Source organism: Sminthopsis crassicaudata, chromosome 6 (genome assembly GCF_048593235.1).
Source record: "Sminthopsis crassicaudata isolate SCR6 chromosome 6, ASM4859323v1, whole genome shotgun sequence".
NCBI classification, from domain to species: domain Eukaryota; kingdom Metazoa; phylum Chordata; class Mammalia; order Dasyuromorphia; family Dasyuridae; genus Sminthopsis; species Sminthopsis crassicaudata.
The window spans coordinates 239,742,235-239,763,165 of NC_133622.1; the positions used below are offsets into that span (position 1 = coordinate 239,742,235).

General features: G+C 37.8%; 1 protein-coding gene and 1 pseudogene across 1 annotated transcript in view; both read right to left on the bottom strand.

Moving 5' to 3' along the window:
* Nucleotides 1–20,527, bottom strand: part of LOC141546166 (lysine-specific demethylase 4B-like) — a 35,859-nt gene extending 15,332 nt beyond the window's left edge. Inside the window, 1 exon segment of the mRNA XM_074273795.1 lies at nt 20,296–20,527. Within this exon segment, the coding sequence (XP_074129896.1) occupies nt 20,296–20,527 (232 nt within the window).
* On the bottom strand, nt 8,271–9,185 carry LOC141546248 (ELL-associated factor 1 pseudogene; annotated as a pseudogene).
* Nucleotides 20,528–20,931: the final 404 nt, after the last annotated feature.

Below are 20,931 nucleotides of genomic sequence, written 5' to 3' on the forward strand. Positions count from 1 at the left end.
CTGTTTTTATTTCTTGTGGCACACCCATAATTCAAAATGCTTGGACATGAATTCAGTGACCACTCAGGTTGTCTCTTTTGCTGTTGGCACTGCCAAAGTGAATCCTGAGAAGGTAGCTACCACCACAAGGATAAAAGACAGATGACCAACAGATTTATAATGGGCCACATCCATGTGCCAGATTTCATTGGGTCTGAAACCACCAGGATTCTTCCCTGGAGGGAGTGTAGGATTGTGGAAAGGAAGGCAAGCTATACAGCTTTTTACAATGCTCCTAGCTTGCTCTCTTGTTATTCCAATTTGTAAATGTAAAGCTTGAGCAGCTTGATGATATTTAGAATGAGATTCTTTTGCTTTCTGAAATAAAGGAGTACTGGATAACATAGTGAAAAGGCTATCTACCTTTGAATTTCCATCAAAAATAGTACCTGGAAGTCCACTATGTGAGTAGACATGCAACATATAACTTTTGCTTGGATGCTTTCTCACTTGCTCTTGAACTTCCTTAAAGAGCTGTTAAATATTAGAGGCTGTAAATTTTATTTGGGCTGTGGCAATTCTTTTTACCACACCTACTGAATAGGATGAATCAGTAATTATAGTTATGTCTCCTGGGTAATAAGTGAGAGCAAATGACAGGACAGCAAATAATTTGTTGTGCTCAGTGGACTGAAAAGGAGTTTTCTGACTATTCTCTTTATGGATAACTCATGAAGTGTATAGCAAAAATATTTTCTTTGGTGTCATCTGCAAAGATGATTGGTCATGTAATAGGAACCTTAGAAACCTTTTCTTCAAAAATGCATTGCCTATTATGTAGTAGCCGGGTTATCTTTAATGGAGACCCATGTGCAAAATTTGGAGCTGTGGTCAATCAAATTTGCCATTATGAAATGCTCTCAGGGCATATATTAATTTGTGCATTAGTATAGAATGTGTTTCTTTTTGGAGGACTCATCCCAGATAATTGTACTACTCTTTTAATGGCCTGTAATAAAATTCTAGCCACAAGCACTGGGTAAGGAGTAAGGCTTTGTTCTGGTTGCACTGGGTGGCTTATCCACTCAATCATACTGTCTCTTTGATGAAGGACTACTATGGGTGCCTCTTTTGTAGCAAAAAGTGATATTTCCAAGGGTTTTTGAGTGACTCTTTCAACCACATTGGATAAAGCCAGTTCAACTTCTCTCAAAGCCTCTTGCACTTCTTTTGTAAGCTGGTGTGGTGAATTCAAAGCACTGTCTCCCCTTAAAATGTCATATAGAGGTTGCAGTTGATTGGTAGTTAAGCCTAACCCTGGTCACATCTATTGGATATCTCTTATTAATTTTTGGAACTCATTTAAGGTGTCCAACTTCTCTGTTCTTAAAGAAAGCTTCTGTATTGTGAGTGTCTTAGGATATACTTCATATACTAAATATTGAAAAGGATCATGTCTTTGAATTTTTTTTTTCTGTAGCTATATGCATTTTGTAGTACTTCAGTGTTTCTATGGACTTTTGTAGACATGCTTTTAACATTTGTTCCTCAGGTACACATCCCAAAATATCATCCATCCAATGTAACAACATTACTTTTGGAAATGCTTTTCTTACTGGAGCAAGAGCAGCAGCAACATATATTTGGCACATAGTAAGGCTGTTTTTTCATTCCTTGTGGCAAAAATGTTCATTCATATCTTTTATAAGGCTTAGCCAAATTAACACTAGGCACTGAAAAAGCAAATCTTTAGATATCTTCCTTTCTTAGAGAGATGGAATAGAAACCATCCTTAATGTCTATAACCCAAAGAGGCCATTCTCTTGGCAACTGAGTAGGAGATGGAAGTCCAGGCTGAAGAATTCCCATACTTTCCATCTGGTCCTTTCCTCTTCTTAGATCACTGAACATCCTCCATTTTCCAGATTTCTTTTTCACCACAAATACTGGGGAATTTCAAGGACTTAGAGAAGGCCAAAAGTGTCCTTGGTCAACTTGTTCTTGTACTATGTCTAATAAGACCTGAATTTTATCACTTCTTAAGGGCCACTGTTCTACCCAAGCTGGCGATTCAGTCTTCTACTGAATTGAAACCGGTCAGAGTCCAGTTAGGCCTTCAACAGCAGCCTTGCCTACAATGCCAAAGTGCTTACTTGTAATCCTATATGTTATAAAATGTCTCTTCCCCACAGATTGATGGGGAATTTTTCAACCACAAAAGCAGTAAAAACTCCTGTTTCATTTTCAAATGTCTATCTCAAAGACATAGCACTAACTTCTGCTGCTATTGATCCTCCTACACCAGACATGTAGGTGTGTGACTTAACTTTTTTTTTTTTTTTTCCCTGAGCCTGGGTTTAAGTGACTTCCCCAGGGTCACATATCTAGGAAGTGTTAAGTGTCTCAGACCATATTTGAACTCGGGTCCTCCTGAATTCAGGGCTGGTGCTCTATCTACTGTGCCCCCTCTGCCTTAATCTTTGGCCAGTGACTGGGCCAATTGGCACCTCTAATAACTGTAGCAACTGCACCCCTGTCTACCAATCCTTCAAATGGTATTCCATTTATATAAATAGTAAGCATAGGTCAGTCAGCTGTCACAGCTGCTGTCCAATATATTCCTGGATTTTGTTCATTGGAGTCAGAATCTGGGCGATTGTCACCATATTGCTTATTAGGGGTATATAACAATAAGCCTGATACTTCTACTTCTCCTGCTTGATAAATCAAGCTTTGTCTACCTGTGTTAGTGACTAGGACATTAGCTACACATTCTCCAGTTTCCCACATCAGTGTATGGATGAACACTGTTTTGTAAGCACTCTCAGAAAGGGAATTGTTCAAGGCTACTGTGCCTAGAGTCAAAGGATCCATAGGCTGAACAGGAATAGATTTCATTTCTCCAGGGAATATCTCAGTATACTCTACTGCATACAACTCTATTTTTCCTAAACTCAATCCCTTACTTCCATCTGATTGCCTTTTGGCTTGTTTAGGGACATGCTCTGCTTATACACTATTTATCCCCAACCTGGGGTGGAGCAATCTGATTTCATTCTGATCTGATCAGCTGTAGCTGGACACAATGTAATTTGATCCTAACATAGTGATGTAATGTTTGTCCTTTAGGAGAAGAGAAAATAACCAATCAAGTAGTAAAAGCAGCAGCAGCTGTATAATTTCTATTCTTAAAGCCTATTAACCAGTGTAAAGACATTCACATATTTGATTCTTATTCTAATCTAATGAGTTACATGCTGCTATCATTATAGGTTTCTTTTGTTTCTTTTTTTTTTATTTTTACAACTGAAGGAACTCAATTTGATATAAGCAAAATGCCTAAACTTAAATATTTAGACAGTAAATGTATGAGAAATGCATCAAACTCAGGTCTTCCTTAATTTTATGTTTTGGCCACCTTTCTTAGCAATGAATGGAACTGATTGGATGAAGTATTTCTCAGTATTGAATCATATGATCCCTTTTCCCAGAACTTTGGACCTTGGGAGGTCATTTACTCCATGGAGGAATGAACTTTGAACCTGAGATACAAGAAGTTGCAGGGAGTGATGTCACCTGTGGGAGGCAGCCAGCATTGGTGATTATTGGTCAAGGATAATGACGTCCTTGTAGTCTATCCAATGAGAAGGGTCCAGTCTTTTGTTTTTAGTGCCTGGACAAACCTGGAAGCAGGTTGGGTTGCAGGAGCAGATGGAAGGGGTTGGGATGGCTCCCAGGTGTGTCTCTGGGCTTCTCCCTTGCAGGCATTACATAAATGTTTTCTCTTTGTACCTGTTGATGTCTCTGATTAGTTAATTGGATTGGGAAGAGGGTCTTTCCTGTCAAGATTCTTTGCTACATTTAATTTTGTCATAATTCTTTCTATAGTTAAGCTCTCTTTTCTAAAATTTCAGGGGAGAAACATCATGAATATCATCTTCCACAAAGATGATACTCTCTCAGGCCGTTCCCCCCCAAAGAATATAAATATTTGACTCATTATTTCAAACAAATAACAGTCATTTGTTATCAGTTTTATATAATTAATAAGAACTCATCTATATGAAGCATTTGACCCATTTCAAATTATTTTTCCCATGAACACCTTGCGGTTGGAAGTACAAGTTTCATTAGAATGATTTTGCACAGAGGGATAATGACTTTCAGAGCTAAGAAATGAATTGTCGAGTGTTACACAATTAACAATTGGACTAGCCAAGACAGGCCCTGAATCCCTAGACTCTCCTCTGAGAGTTCTTTTTATGACATCAGAAGTACTACCTCATTCACTGGTGCAGAATTACTGAACTGGGAGCCCAAAAAATTTGACTCTCATTAAAAAGGGTAAAATAAACTAGAAGAAAGGATGTTCCCCCAGAGCAGGGCAGGAAACCCATCTATTTAAGGAACTCTTCCAAGTGCTTTGAAAACAAGAATCAACAGAAGGTGATTGACAAATTGAATATTTTCATTTGGAGCATCACCTGATGCTAAGTGAAACGAGCAGAACCAGAAGATCATTATACACTTCAACAATGATATTGTAGGAGGATATATGCTGATGGAAGTGGATATAAAGTGGAAGAAGATATAAAGAGTTCTCAGGTATGTTCATGAGTGCTTAAAACCAAATTAAGGGCCACCTCCAATCTCTTCTCAACCCCAAGGGATATGTAGTTTGTGATTTTCAGGTCTACCATTTACTAATGTTTGCTGCAAAAATTAAATATATCACTTACTGAATGATTGCAACAATCACTTTTTAGACATTAAGTCATTAGAACAACTCTTTGGATAATATTTTATATATGGATGGATGGAAGTTGGAAGATGTCATTCCACTGTGCTCTTGGTCCTCTACCAGTGCAAATGCTTGTCATAGCTTCGCATGATAAGGGAAAGGGACCACAGAGAAGCATACAGAACATCTGGTAAAATGTTATATTCTACTTAATTTTTATAGAACAATAGTTCTTAATCATTTTTATCTATCATATACACCTTTAGCAATTTGGTAAAGCTTTTGGACCCATTCTAAATATAAATAAAATGTAAAGTATTAGAAAGGAAACAAAGTATAATGATATGGTTACTATAATCTATTTATCTCAATCTCTATAATATCAGTATAGCTCTATAATTTATATCAATTTCATTTATATTTATACCACATCCCTTCCCCTCTCTCCCCCAATCTTCTCTCTCTCTCTCTCTCTCTCTCTCTCTCTCTCTCTCTCTCTCTCTCTCTCTCTCTCTCTCTCTCTCTGTCTCTCTGTCTCTCTCTGTCTCTCTCTCTCTCTCTCTCTCTCTCTCTCTCTCTCTCTCTCTCTCTCTCGCTCTCTCTCTCTGTCTCTCTCTCTGTCTCTCTCTCTCTGTCTCTCTCTCTGTCTCTCTGTCTCTCTGTCTCTCTCTGTCTCTCTGTCTCTCTCTCTGTGTGTCTCTCTCTCTGTGTCTCTCTCTCTCTCTCTCTCTCTCTCTCTCTCTCTCTCTCTCTCTCTCTCTCTCTCTCTCTCTCTGTATGTGTCTTTCTCTGTCTCTCTGTCTTGGTCTCTATTTCGATTCTCTGTATATCTGTGTGTGTGTGGATAAGTGTGTGTTCCTTCAGTACATTATTGTCACGTAGCAAGAATTTAGTAATATTTATTGACAGAAGGACTGATTGGATAGAATAATCATATGAAAATATCATAATGATGATTTTACTGATACTTTTCCATATTTTTTCCTTCAGTAGTTACGTCTTGTTTGGATTGTGATTTTAAAAGTTTTGATTTTTGATTTTCATTAATGTGGTTATTACCAGCAGCTTTCTTTGCATTATAAAAAAGCTTATCACTTCATAGGACTTTCCTCACCTTATTCTTTTGTAATGCTAAAATATCTATTTTTTAAAAATCCACTCTAACACATATTCTGAGCAAATATTGTCCTAAAATTTTTCTGGAGAATTGCTCACATAATTTTGTGAATTGTCCATCAACTTAATCCTTCACAAGAAAGTTAATCTTTAGAACATTTAGAAAATTTGGCAGTTGCCTAATTATAAGTGAACTTCAAGTGAAAAGTTCAAGATATGAAAATAAAATCATTACCTTTTTCACATGGGATGAAATCACATTCAGCTGCTCTTTTGATAGATATTTGTATAATTATATATGTATAATTAATTTCCTCTTTCTCCAAAAACAAGAAAATAAGGATACTATCTCTTTCTAAAACACAAATATTCCAAAGCTCTTTAAATAGATTTCTGTTCAGTTCTGCTCTGTGGGGATAGTTCCTCAACTATACTAAGGTCACTTTTTATTTTTTAATGAGATTCACTTTCTTCTGAGTCCAAGTCCAAAGTATTAAAAATATATTAATGAGGCCACTTTTTATTATAGAAAGACTCTTGGGCTTTTCATTCAAACATCTTGATTCCAGTCTTGACTCTACTACTTTCTAGATGAGTGAGTGCTGCCCATTCATTTTCATTCTTCCTGAAAGTTGGGTCTTCTTGTATAAATTAATTAGATGCACTCTCAACTTCTTTATCATAAAGTTCTTGGGAGGAATGAGCTTTTAACACTGAAAGCCCTTGGGGAATGAGTTATATTGTTTTATTACAAAATCAATCAAGATAATTTTCTTCATTCATTTGTAACAAAACCAGAGAGTACTTCTGGCCATTTTTTTTCTTTCTTGTGGCATGTGTGTTGCAAAAAAATAGTAATATTGATCTCACCTTAGTCATCTATATGACTGCCATCATATTGTAGTGATTCAGAGCTATGCAAGCAGATAATTAAATTTTAAAATCAAGCAGAGGTCTCTGACAATTGGTGAATTTATTTAAATAGTATAACTTTTTTGAACCTCAATTTTGTTATCCAGAAAATGAAAGAAACTTACTACATGATCATCAAGGTCCCTTTGAGGCATAAAATACTTTAAGGTTTGTGAAGTATTTTGATTGTTTGATAGTCTTTTTTGCTCATTTTCAAATTCTATAAGTTTCATACTATTACCATTCCTACTTTTCAAGAGTAGAAATTGAAGTACAAAGTACTAAAGTGACTTTGCAAGTGTCATAAATCTAGCATATATTCAGGCAGTATCATATATATATATGTGATACTGATAGGATATACATATCACATATATGTATATATATATATATATATATATATATATATATATATATATATATATATGAGAAGGCACTAGTTGGGGCCAGAGGATGAGCAGCATTGCTCCAAGAATGAGTGTCATCATGGTGGATGCTAGTCTAGCTTCACTCTGCTAGAGGAGGGGTCATGAAGCAACAGTCTCCTTTACATTGTCTGTCAGTCTGATCCAGCCCAAGTCTTCATCTCTCCCAGTCACAGCTGCAGTCTGTGACAGTCTGCTCATCTGACCCAGTCTTGATCTTAGCGGAGGAGTGCAGGAGGAGGGAGAGCCAGCAGCAGAATAGTCAAGGATGGAACTTCTCATTTCCAGTCTTGTCAACACTTCTGAGTCTTTCTCTGGCTCAGAAGGACCTTGGTCCCAGTGGAGAAAGGAAGGAGGACAGGCCTTCCTAGAAGCCAAATTCTCTAGCTAGTCCTTCGCATCCCACAACCAGCAGCAAACCTCTTACTGTTATCTCTTTGAGAAAGCAGGTCACTACCTTTTTTTTTTTTTTTTTTTTTTTTTTTTTAGTAGCTTTTTATTTCCAAGATGTATTTTTCAATATATCTTCAAGATAAATTTTCAGCATTGAACTTGAAAAACCTTTTCTTCCAACTCTTCCCCTCCCTTCCCCCCACCCCTTCCCCTAGATGAAAGCTAGAACAATATATGTTAAATAAGTTAAAGTCACTAGTTACAACAGTCCTGTGTGATCCTGACTGGGGTTCCTTGATCCTTGAACTCTTTTTGGTTGTTCACAACATTATTTTTCTTCTTTGATTTGAATACTCTGTATTTGAGTATTTCTGATTTGGGGTTTCTTTCAGAAGGTGAAAGTGATTGAGTGAGGGTTTCTGTTTTTACTTTGTCTTATAATTCCAACAGATCTGGGAAGTTGTTTTTATTTATTTATTTTTATTTTATTTTACTTTTTTATGCTACCCAGATTTTAATATGCTACCCAGATTTTGAGGTAAAAGTGTATTCCCATAATATATACAAGTGCACTTGTACTCTGCTCAGGTTCAGTGAGACTCAGGGCTCACTAAGGGCCAAATGCTCTCCTTGGGGTGGGTTTCTGCTTGTGTCCTTCATCTATCCAGACGTTCTAACAAAGACAGATGCAGGAAGTTCCAAGGTTAGAGGTTGCTGTCACTGTCAGAGTCAGTGAGTTGTAAATCTTGTTGCAATATGCTCATCAGCTGGTGATTCCCAGGGAGCCGGCTGCTGCTGTTCTCCATAGGGCTTCTGTGAGGTAACTGCAGAGGAGGACGCTGGGAGGAGGAGGCTTTGGCTGTGACAGGCTCCTGGTCTTCAGTGCTGGAGCTCTCAGAGTCACTGAGTTGTAAATCTTCTCGCAATATGCTCATCAGCTGGTTTTTCTCGGGGAGCTGGCTGCTTTGGTTCCCCACAGGGATTCTGTGAGGGAGAGGAGGATGCTGGGAGGCCGAGGCACCTGGGGCAGGCTCCTCCTCTTCACTGCTGGAGCTGTCAGAGTCTGAGGTGCTGCTGTCTCTGAGGGTCTCCATCCGATTCATCTCGGCTCTCAGCTCTCTCTTCATGTCCTCCAACTGGAGTTCCCCGGGAGCATCCTCTTTCACAGGACAGGCTTTTGGCCCAACAGGTGTCTTCCCTGCGGCTCGGAATGCTATGGGAGTGGGCGGTGCCGGTGCAGGGGGCGGTTCCACTCTTGCCTGGGTTTTGCTCCCTCCCTCAGTTCTCAGCTTCTTGACCTGAATGCTGCTGCTGAGTTTTTCCAACACACATTCGCCGGTATCGTGATTAATGATGAGAATACAGTCTCTCTCATAGGGTCTTTTGTTTCCTTTGAAGACAGTCTTTGGGGCTGCAGCGCCAGGGAAGTGAGGCAGCCAGAACTTGACCTCGTCTCCCTTGCCCACCTGGAGCTCTCCTTCCCCTGATGGGTCTACAGAGGCCGGCTTCAAATCATAGCGGATCGTGTGGAACGAGGACTTGGGCCTCTTCTCAAAGCTGTCCCCGAGAGTCAGGCAGTGCTCCTTGCCGTCCAACAGCGGGTTCCTGGTGCTCTTCATGGCTCTCTCCCTGTCTTCAAGCTGGCTGTAGTCACTGCCTGGTGTGGCTCCTGGGGCGGCCTCCTTACTGCCTCTCAGTATAGTCCTGCTCTGTAAAGTTCTGATAGTCTCTCAGTTCGAATCCTTCCCGGGGAACAGGTTTCTTTTCTATAGAATCTTTTCCTCTGTGAGCAGGTTTCCAGCCAGCCTCTTCTTCTTCCTGAATGCTGGCTCTGAATCTCCTCCAGCTCTAGTCCTTCCCAAATCCAGACTGCTTCCCAGACCCCATGTTGTCTTCTTTTATCCTCCTAGAGAATGAGCATGTGAGAACCCAGGGGCTTGTGGGAAATACTTCAACCAATCATCTTGCTCCTTTTAAAGGTGAAAACTCCTTTAAATGTGTAAACTCCTTTTCAGAAGTCTAAAGGTGTTAACCCCTAAAGGTGTGAACTCTGGGCTAGAGAATTGTTTAGACAACCTGAATTCTCACATTCTAATCCTAACATCTCCCCCTCTCTTTTGATTTAGAACCTAGGGTGGTCATGGCCTTTTAACAGAAATCCATCAATATGGGAGGTATTACACATAATTATATAAACACATAGTAACATAGCAATATAACACATGCTAGAAGTATGTAACAAATAACATGATCAAATAATCACAAATTGAAAATTAATAAATGTCCATAAGTCCATTGTGCATTAGTCTCATCTTGTGTTAGGAAATCCAATGATTGCTCCAGGTTTTAAAATACTTTCACAGTCTTATCTTGTGTTAGAGAATCTTTAACAGTCTTCTTATCAGCCATTCTCTTTCAGTGTCAGATATTTCTTAGATTTTTTTCCTTGGTTTTGAGGTCTTTCTCTTTTTCTATCTCTCTATGATGGGCAAAGTGAATACCACTCGTTGGCCAGATTTCAGTGGGTCTCCAACCATGACGGTTCTTCCCTGGAGGGAGTGTAGGAGCATGGAAAGGAAGGCAAGCTGTATAGCTTTTTACTGTGCTCCTAGCTTCCTCTCTTGTTATTCCAAATTGTAAAGGTAAAGCTCGAGCAGCTTGATGATATTTAGAATGAGATTCTTGTGCTTCCTGAAATAAAGGAGCACTGGATAACATATGCAAAAGGCTATCTGCCTTTGAATTTCCATCAAAAGTAGTACCTGGAAGTCCACTATGTAAGTGGACATGCAAGATATAACTCTTGCCTGGATGCTTTCTCACTTGCTCTTGAAGTTCCTTAAAGAGCTGAGAAATATTAGAGGCTGCAAATTTTATTTGGGCTGTGGCAATTCTTTGTACTACACCTACTGAATAGACGGAATCAGTCATTGTATTTAAGTATCCTGGGTAATAAGGAAGAGCTAGCATGATAGCAAATAATTCATTCTGCTTAGTAGACTGAAAAGGAGTCCTGACTACTTTCTTTATGGTTAAATAATGACAGTATTCAGCACAAATATTTTCTATGGAGGGGTCTGTAAATATTGTTGTTCATTTAAGAGGAGCCTTAGAAACCTTCAAAAACCCACTGCCAATTATGTAGTATCCGGGTTATATTTAATGGAAAACCATGTACAAAATTTTGAGCTGTGGCCAATAAAATTGGTCACTCTGGCATGGTCACAGCATAGATTAATTTATGCATTAACATAGAATGTGTATATTTTTTCAGGACTTATCCCAGATAAATGTACTACACTCTTAATGGCTTTTAATAAAATTCTAGGCACAAGCACTGGGTAAGGAATAAGGCTTTGTTCTGGTGGTGCTAGGAGGCTTCCCCACTCAATCACACTGTCTCCTTCATGAAGGACTCCTGTGGGTGCCTCTTTTTTAGCAAAACCTGATATTTCCAAGGGTTTTTGAGTGACTCTTTCAACCACAGTGGATAAAGCCAGTTCAACTTCTCCCAAAGCCTCTTGGGCTTCTTTTGTAAGCTGGAATGGTGAATTTAAAGCACTCCCCTTGAAATGTCATATAGAGGTTTCAGTTGATTGGTAGTTAAGCCTAACCCTGGACGCATCTATTGGATATCTCCTGTTAATATTTGGAAATCATTTAAGGTGTTCAACTTTTCCGTTCTTAAAGAAAGCTTTTGTACTGTGAGTGCCTTAGGATATACTTCCTATCCTAAATATTGAAAAGGATTATGTCTTTGAATTTTTTCTGTAGCTATATGCAGTTTTTAATACTTTAGCATTTCCATGGTCTTTTCTAGACATGCTTCTAACATTTGTTCCTCAGGTGCACATCCCAAAATATCATCCATATAATGTAATGATATTACTTTTGGAAATGCTTTTCTTACTGGAGCAAGAGCAGCAGCAACATACATTTGGCACATAGTAAGGCTGTTTCTCAATCCCTGTGGCATAACTGTCCATTCATATCTTTGATACGGCTCGACCAAATTAACACTAGGCATTGAAAAAGCAAATCTTTTCATATGCTCCTTATCTAGAGGGATAGAATAGAAACAATCCTTAATGTCTATAGGCCAAAGAGGCCATTCTCTTGACAACTGAGTAGGACATGGAAGTCCAGGCTGAAGAGTTCCCATAGTTTCCATCTGTTCATTTACTCTTCTTAGATCAGTTAACATCCTCCATTTTCCAGATTTCTTTTTCACGAAAAATACTGGGGAATGTCAAGGACATAAAGAAGACCAAAAAGCGTCCTTGGACAAGTTGTTCTTTTACTATGTCTAATAAGACCTGAATTTTATCACTTCTTAAGGGCCACTGTTCTACCCACACTGGTGATTCAGCCTTCCACTGAATTGGAACCAGTGAGAGTGCAGGTAGGCCTTCAACAGCAGCCCTGCCTACAAAGCCAAGGTGCTTACTTGTAATCCTATCTGTTGTGAAATGTCTCTTCCCCACAGATTGATGGGGATTTGTTCAACCACAAAAGGAGTAAAAACTCCTGTTTCATTTTCAAATGTCTATCTCAAAGGCATAGCACTAACTTCTGCTGCTATTGATCCTCCTACAAAAGACATGTAGGTGTCTGCCTTAATATTTGGCCAGCGACTGGGCCAATTGGCACCTCTAATAACTGTAAGAACTGCATCCGTGTCTACCAATCCTTCTCATGGTATTCCAGTTATATAAATAGTAAGTATAGCTTGGTCAGCTGTCACAGCTTCTGTCCAATATATTCCTGGATTTTGTTCATCGGAGTCAGAATCTGGGTGACTGCCACCTGATTGCTTATTAGGGGTATGTAACAATAAGCCTGATGCCACTACCTCTCCTGGTTGATAAATCACACATTGTCTACCTGTGTTAGTGACTGGGAGATTAGCTACACGTTCTCTACATAGCCACATCAGTGTATGGATGAACACTGTTTTGTAAGCCCTCTCAGAAGGTGAAATGATCAAGCCTACTCTTCCTGGAGGCAAAGGATCCATAGGCTGAACAGGAACAGATTTCACTTCTCCAGGGAATATCTCAGCAGTCTCTACTGCATACAACTATATTTTTCCTAATTTCAATCCCTTTCTTCCATCTCATTGCCTTTTGGCGGATTGATCATGTCTTAAATTTCTCTGGATGTAACCTCGGCTGCCATCATGCCCCACTTGGGGGGCTGAAGCTGGGCCCCGCATCTTATTTCCCTGGGTCAATCTACATTCGGAGGCCCAGCCAAAGGCCTTGTGACATTTTGACATGGAGTTTTAGGTCTTCTCTCACCCTGTCTTCTAGCTCTATCTCCATATCTACCCTGAGTTCTTAGATGTCCAATTTTTCCACATTGGAAATATTGACGAATTTCTCTAGAAGTCCTTTGCCAAGAGGGACCCTGTCTTTCCATGTTCATCACAGTCTGGGTGTAAAAAGGATCTGTTCCCACTGTAGCACAGAGTCGTATGATCTCCTCTAAAGGAGTATCTCGGTCTAGACCCCATATAATTCTTTTGCAAATCTCATTGGCATTATTCTTAGCCAGATGTCTGGTCCTTATGTCTGTCGCTATATTTTCTCCAATAGATCTTTTGACAGCAGTTTGCAGACGTCCCACAAAATCCGCAAAAGATTCATTGGGTCCTTGCTCTATTTTAGTGAAAGCCTCCCCCCGAGCTTTCTGTCCGGGGAGGGAACCCCAAGCTTTTATTGCAGCCTTAGCAATTTGCTCATACCCTGTCATGGTATATTGAATCTGTTCTGAATTCCCTCCATACTGACCTCACCAGCTAATTGCTCAAAAGTGAATTGTGTGTTAACTCCTGTTTCCAAATTGCATCTGACTTTGATCTTTCATAATTCATGACACTTCACAAGCTACAACAGATTTTGTCCAGGTTCTAAACCTGTCCTTGCTATGGATTTCCAATCATTTGGGGTTAGGACTTCATAAGACACAAACCATCCAGTAACATTTTAACATAAGTTGATGTAAACCCATAAAGGGTGCAACCTTTTTTCACATCTTTAATTTTATTCAAATCTAAAGGTGTATATCTTCTCATTTTTTGACCTACAGACCCAATCTCTTCAATCACAGGATATGCATGTATAAAATCACTTATATCCTGTCCTTCTCTCTTAGCTTTAAGCAATGCCTTCTCTAATCTTGTCATAGGCTGTTTAACAGGTGATTCTGTTTGTGTCACTGCCTCTTCCCCTCCTAACTTCTTGCACCACCCCTGAAGGGTTAATTCCCTGAAGGGAAATGCTTCTGATGTTCAGAATTGTGCTTAACTCCATTGTTATCTGATTCATCTTCTTCACCTAGCTTAGTTGGATCCTCCCCCTCTAGCTCTTTCTTCTTTTCCTTTATTCTAACAATTTTTAAAGCCACTTGGATTAAATTGTAGGTATGAAGTGTATCTTTGGAAATTGCGTTTGGTTTGGAATGGTAGTGTTCTCCTAGTAGCTCTCCTACTAATTCCCAATCATCTAGATCCAATTCTTTTTCCAGAGAAAAACAAGGACATATAACCTGCACAGTTTTTAAAAGTTTAGTGATTTCCTCCAAAATTATAATCAATCCTTGGCTTTTCATAACCTTGACAAAGCTCTCTAAACATTTGCCTTGAACAGAAACAGAAGTCATTTGCCCCATTTCACTGAAATTCTAATTTAGCTCTTTACCAAAGTTTCCTTGTTACTCATGCTTCTGGTTAAAGAGAGACTTTTCCACTGAGTTATGGATGGGAGGCTTTTCCACTGGAATCAGGATCTTGTCTGTCCCTGTTCTTGTGCCAAAATGTCAAGGTACGGGCTAACTCCTCTGAAGGGCTAAGCACAAGTGCTTGCCCCAGTTTGGGCGCCAAAATGTAAAGTTCTGATTGTCTCGCAGTGGTAATGCTTCCCTGGGAGGAGGTTTCTTTTTTGTATAATCTTTTCCTCTGTGAGCAGATTTCTTGGTTTTCTTCAGAGAAAGGATTCAAACTCAGGTCTTGCTTAATTTTTTTTTTTTTTTTGGTCACCCTTCTTACCAATGAATGGGACTGATTGGTTAAAGTATTTGTCAGTACTGAATCACATGATTCCTGTTCCCAGAACTTTGTACCTTGGGGGAGGTCATTTACTCAATGCAGGAATGAACTTTGAACCTGGGATACAGGAAGTTTCAGGAAGTAAAGTGACCTGTGGCAGGCAGCCAGCATTGTTGATTATTGGTGAAGGATAGTTATGTCCTTTTAGTCTATCCAATGAGAAGGCTCCAGTCCTTTGTTTGTAAAGCTTGGACAAGCCTGGAAGCAGGTTGGTTTCTAGGAGTACATGGCAAGGGTTGGGATGGCTCCCAGGTTGTGTCTGGGCCTCTCCCTTGCAGGAATTACATGAATGCTTTCTCTTTGTACCTGATGATGTCACTAATTAGGTTAATTGGATTGGGAAAGGGGTCTTTGCTGTCATGATACTTTGCTACATTTAATTTTGGCATATTTCTTTCTAAAGGTAAGCTCTCTTTCCTGAAATTTCAGAGGAGAAACATGATGAATATTATCTTCCACAAAGACGATACCGCCTCACGCCTACCCCAAAAAAGAATATAAATATTTAGACTTATTATTTCAAACAATTTAACAGTCATTTGTTATCAGTTTTATATAATTAATGATAACTCATCTATATGAAGCATTTGACCCATTTCAAATTATTTTTCCCATGAATCCCTTGAGTTTGGAAACACAAGTATCATTAGAACCATTTTGCACAGAAGGATAGTGACTTTCAGAGCTAAACAATGAATTGACAAGTGTTACACAATTAACAAATTGACTAGCCAAGACAGGCACTGAATCCCCAGACTCTTCTCTGAGAGTTCTTTTTATGACATCAGAAGCACTAGCTCATTAACTGGTGCAGAACTTACTGAACTTGGAGCACAAAAAAATTTGACTCTCATTAAAAAGTGTCAAATAAACTGGAAGAAAAGATGTTCCCACAGAGCAGGGCAGGAAACCCATCTATTTTAGGAACTCTTCCAAGTGCTTTGAACACAAGAATCAACAGAAGGTGATTGACCAAGTGAATATTTTCATTTGGGGGGAAGACAATTAAAAGCACATTTCCATTTTTCTATCTACCTTCTCGATCTCTATTAATTCATTCTATAATTTCAAACATATTCTTCATAGAAGACATTTCCAACCATTTGAAAAAAGGTAATTATTTTCTCATCTCAGCTTCTCTTTCCTTAATTCTATCAACATTTTGAATGAGATATTCTCTCAACCCCAGCAAACTCAAAATTCTTAATGCTTTACATAGAGAGTCATATAACTTCATTAAGAATTTCCAGCATATTTAAGGAAACAGCCATACCAATGAGCTAGCTGAAATTTTTACTTTTATGTCGCCAATAAATTAAACAAATTAAAGGTTTAAGGAAACATAAGGTAATGACAGTGAACAAGCTGGCTGTCTTATCAATCAAACAAATTCCTTCCTTAATTACTATAAGTCATTCAACATGTTTTAACATGGTAATGGACATAAGGGACAGACTTTATTCAAAGCCCATTTGGGTTGTCTATAGAAATTCTTGACACTTGAAAAGTCAATGAGTAAAGAGATTATTCTGCATTCATTCTGGAATGTCATGTAGGCTGCCTTCTTTAATCATAAAGATTTCTGGTTTTGTGGCAAAAAGAATTAAGACCCTAATTTTTTCCCATTTTGGCTTCAGCAAGTCTGCCAAAAAGTTCACACCACTATTTCAATCTGCTGCGGCCACAAAAACTGGTAATAAATCAGCAGATCCTCACTCAAATTTGACACAGAGTTGAGGAAATAAAACACAAATAAACATAAAACTTTAGGCTTTCTTATGGATTTAAATATCTGCCTAAGGGTCTAATTTCTATTGTTTTTACAGCTATGCTCAACATTTCAAGTTTTGAAAAATTACTGAAGAAAATATTGGACTGGAATTTATTGGCAAGGTTTCTGCCTATGAAGTAGTAAAAAAGAAAAGTAGTAAAAAAGTAAACAAACAAAATTCCTCCAGTACTTATGGACATTTTAATATAATTGTTTTTTCTTTATAGTTGACAACTGCTTCTTTGAATTTAAAGTCATAATGATGATAAATACTTGAAAATATTGAAGATTTACTAAATCCCTACCTAGTGGAAGAGGAAAGTAACCAGCTTTTTATTCTTTTACTATCATGAATTTCCATTCTCCAAGAGGGCTCAAGAATTTCTTTGAAAAAAACATTTTATTTCTTTCAATTCAATTAAATATATTCAACAGTATAATCATATGTTGAACATCCAAAGGGTTCAAGAACCATAATCTGATATCTCCTTTTCTAGGTAAGAAAACTAAATCTTCTAGGTCAGGAAAAAGGAAGAAAATATTCAAGGTTGAGATAGGTTATACTTGAGCAACTATTTATTATTAAAAAGTCAATTAATCTACTTTAATATTTAATATAATAGATGCAAGTTTTGTATAATCATTATTATAATGATCTTTTTTTTTAAAAAAAACATTTTCCACAGAGATTCTACATGCAATGTATCATATAAGGGGAAGTTCTCAGGGCAGATATAATTGTTCATAGTTTATATAGGAAATATTTAAGATGTTAAAAGTCTTTTTAAAGGTTATCTAGATCACCCACATTTGTGCTATTTGTCATAAAACCATACTCTGAAACTCTAGTGTAATTCTGTTCATTTCTTTCTTTTAACTAACATTTACATACTACTTTGTGTGTGTGTGTGTGTGTGTGTGTGTGTGTGTGTATACTGTGTAACCTATAAGTTGGTAAGTTGCCTATAATTAGTGACAAATCAGGATTTATAGTAATTAGAAAAATTAATTTGATGCGATAGCAAGTTTTTTTTTTAACACAAGGACATTTTTTCTATCAAAATATCTATTTGAGTAATCATTACTTCTAAATCTGCCATTGACTGTGAATTAGTATATAATTATTTTTTTTTTAATACATTTAAGAGTTAGCAACATGTTAAAGAATACACACACACACACACACAGACACACAAATATGTGTTTTTTTTAATCACAAAATGTTTTTTTTTTCTTAAAAACAAAAGTGGATAACATTAAGTCAGACATGCTCAATGACAATGATTGTATTTTCTTGTTTTTCTCTTCCATAACCAGTTAATTATATGTGATCTATCAGCTCAAAAGCTGTCATTGAGTTGGCATGGATCTTAAGGAATGCTTTAGTTGAGAAGATTAAAGTTCATTTAATATCATTCAGTCTGAGCTTAACTTTTTTCCTAAAGGGCTTTTCCCATTTGAAATCCCATGATAATTTGATAGAAGAAACAAAAATTGCGTCATATGATACTATTTTTTCTTTTGATAGTTGCTCTTGATTTTAAACTGGAACAAAAGTCCTTGCTCCATCATTCAATATAAATATTAAAAAAATCATGGATTTATACATTGAAATCAAATGGATGAAAGAATATAAATCTCCAAAAATCAGAATTGGCAGTCCTTTTTGATTTGGCATTGGAACTTGACATTTTTGTGTGCAATTGAAAAACAAGCATTTAAAAAAACCTATTTATTGAACTCTGATTAAATAACTTAAAATTGCATAGTGACAAGTGAACATAAAAATACTTTATTCTGAATCACATATTTTAGAGGAAAGAAAACTGAATACCAAAGAGGAAAAGTGGCTTCCCTATCTTTAGTTCATAATTTCCACTCATAAAATATTCACACCAAATGGCAGGAGAAAATTTCACTATTGTGGCAGGATTTATTCTCCTTGGTGTTTTTGATCAGCCCAAATTCCAAGAGTTTCTGTTTGGAATATTTTTGGTAATCTACTTGAGTATTCTGATAGGAAATGGTCTTATCATTGTAATGACCAAAGTGGATCCAAATGTCCAAGCCCCCATGTATTTTTTTTCTTGGAAACTTTTCTTTCTTGTGAATATGTTACACATCAGTCACCCTACCCAGAATGCTGATAAATATTTGGACTGAGAATAGAACTATATCTTTTTTGGCTTGTGCTATACAACTTGGATTTCTCCTGATTGTGGGAGCACCTGAATGCTTACTTCTTGATATGATGGCATATAACCGCTATGTGGCCTTTTGTAAGCCTCTATATTATCCATTAATCATGAACATAAAATCTTCTTTCTCTTTTATACTATTTTGACTCCTTTGTTTAACTCTATAATATACACTCTTAGGAACAAGGATGTCATTGTTGCATTGAAAAAATGATTAGCTAAATGTAGAAGAACAAAGTGTAGTTAAGGTTATAGTCTCTTGTTTACTTTTAGTGTTTCACCATTCTTAGTAAAAGGTAACTAGGTGACAATGTGAATAGAGTGCCAGGCATGGAATCATGAAGACCTTAGTGTAAGCCTGGCCACAGACTGTTGTGGGTCTGCTTCTCTGCAGCTTCACTGGAAATTGAAAGTTTCTTACTGCGCACTTCATGCTATCACCAGCCTTCAGACATCTCCGGACCTGCTCCAGAGACAGGAGCGGGGAATAAGCAAACAGAGAGCCAACATGTAGCAGAGCTGTTCTTTATTGTCTGCTGCCCAAAATGTCTGCCTGAGCGGTTGCTGTTCCCTACTTTTATACAGAATCTTCTTGGACCCTCCCCGATTCCTCCCATCGTGGGCGGGGCCAGCTCCTTTAGCAATGCCTAGCCGTTTTTCTCCTTATATGGCCAAGCAACTCATAGTTCCACGCATCTACCGACACGTAGCTCTATTAGTCGACCCGGAACCACATCCTGGAGATGACTGACATTAGGGCGGCTCCCTTCCGCACAGGGAAGATTGGTTCTAGGTCCCTTACAACAGACCTTTACTAGAATGTAGAAACAATTGAAGAACTTGAATCTGCAAACAAAGAGAGATTTAAATCGTTATTGTATCCATTGAAAAATATGCCTTTTACTTGAGATAGTAGCATTAGTTGGTTATTAAAAAAAATTACTTGGTGGAGAATCATAAGCTTCTCCAAGTACATCATTTTTATCAGTTTTTTTCCATATCCATATAATCAAAGCTATGTTGTTTTCTAATAAGTAGGGATGTATGAGGGGGATATCTACAATATCAAGAAAACTGAATACTACAAAACCAACATTTTCGAACTGGAGTACTAGAGAAAACTGTGCAGAGTTCCTTGGACAGCAAGGAGATCAAATAATTCAATACTTAAAGAAATTTAAAGTACTCATTGGAAGGACATATACTGAACCTACTATTTAATACTTTGGGCAAAATGAAAAAACAAGACTATTTTTCTCAACTATACTTTATCATTTACTAACTATTTTTATGTTTATACTTATATTTTAGTCTCTATGGTTGGGGTTAGGAGAGAAAAATATTTCCAGATGCCTAGTGTAGGAAAACAGCATATGCATAGTCATATATATTTCAAATAGATGATTAATTTTGTCAGTGTGAAATGACATTTTAGAGTAATTTTAACTTGTATGTCTTGATTTTTAGAGATTTTGAACATATCACATAATTTTGAAACTGTGTCTTATATATATATATATATATATATACAAACTAGAACTGAAAAGAGTAGTATGAAAAAAAAATAAACACACTTAAACTTAGAACAATACAAGTGGCGATAATCTCCCACTGTCATGGCTTTCTTCCTTATGTTATACTGGGTAAATAACCTAGATTGTCCTGTTGAAGAGGAGCTGGAATCACCATGTCATCAATGTCATCATAACTTTTCCTAGGTCTCCACTTCTTGGGTGGGATCACCTTAGCAAGTCCTGCTCTGTGAGCTCCTTGGGATTCAATGTAGGCCACATATTTCCCAAAGTCCTGAAACTCCTCAATGGTAGGACGGAAGGTCATGATCTTACAACTCGGATTGTGTAGACTTGGATTCTCAGACCCCATAATTCCAAATGGCTCAGTTCCAAACCCTATGGTTGCTGCTTTGTGAGTCAGCTTCCTCAGTCATTCATGGGGAAATTGGGCCAGCCACCCCTGCCTCCTTAGCTCTGGCCTGGCCCCTTCACTGGCTTGCTCCCCCAGTACTTTCAGCTCTCTCTTAATGTCCTCCAAATGGAGTTCCCTTAACTTTGGCCAGTGACTGGGCCAATTGGCACCTCTAATAACTGTAGCATCTACACCCCTGTCTACCAATCCTTCAAATGGTATTCCATTTATATAAATAGTAAGCATAGGTCAGTCAGCTGTCACAGCTGCTGTCCAATATATTCCTGGATTTTGTTCATTGGAGTCAAAATCTGGGCGATTGTCACCAGATTTCTTATTAGGGGTATATAACAATAAGCCTG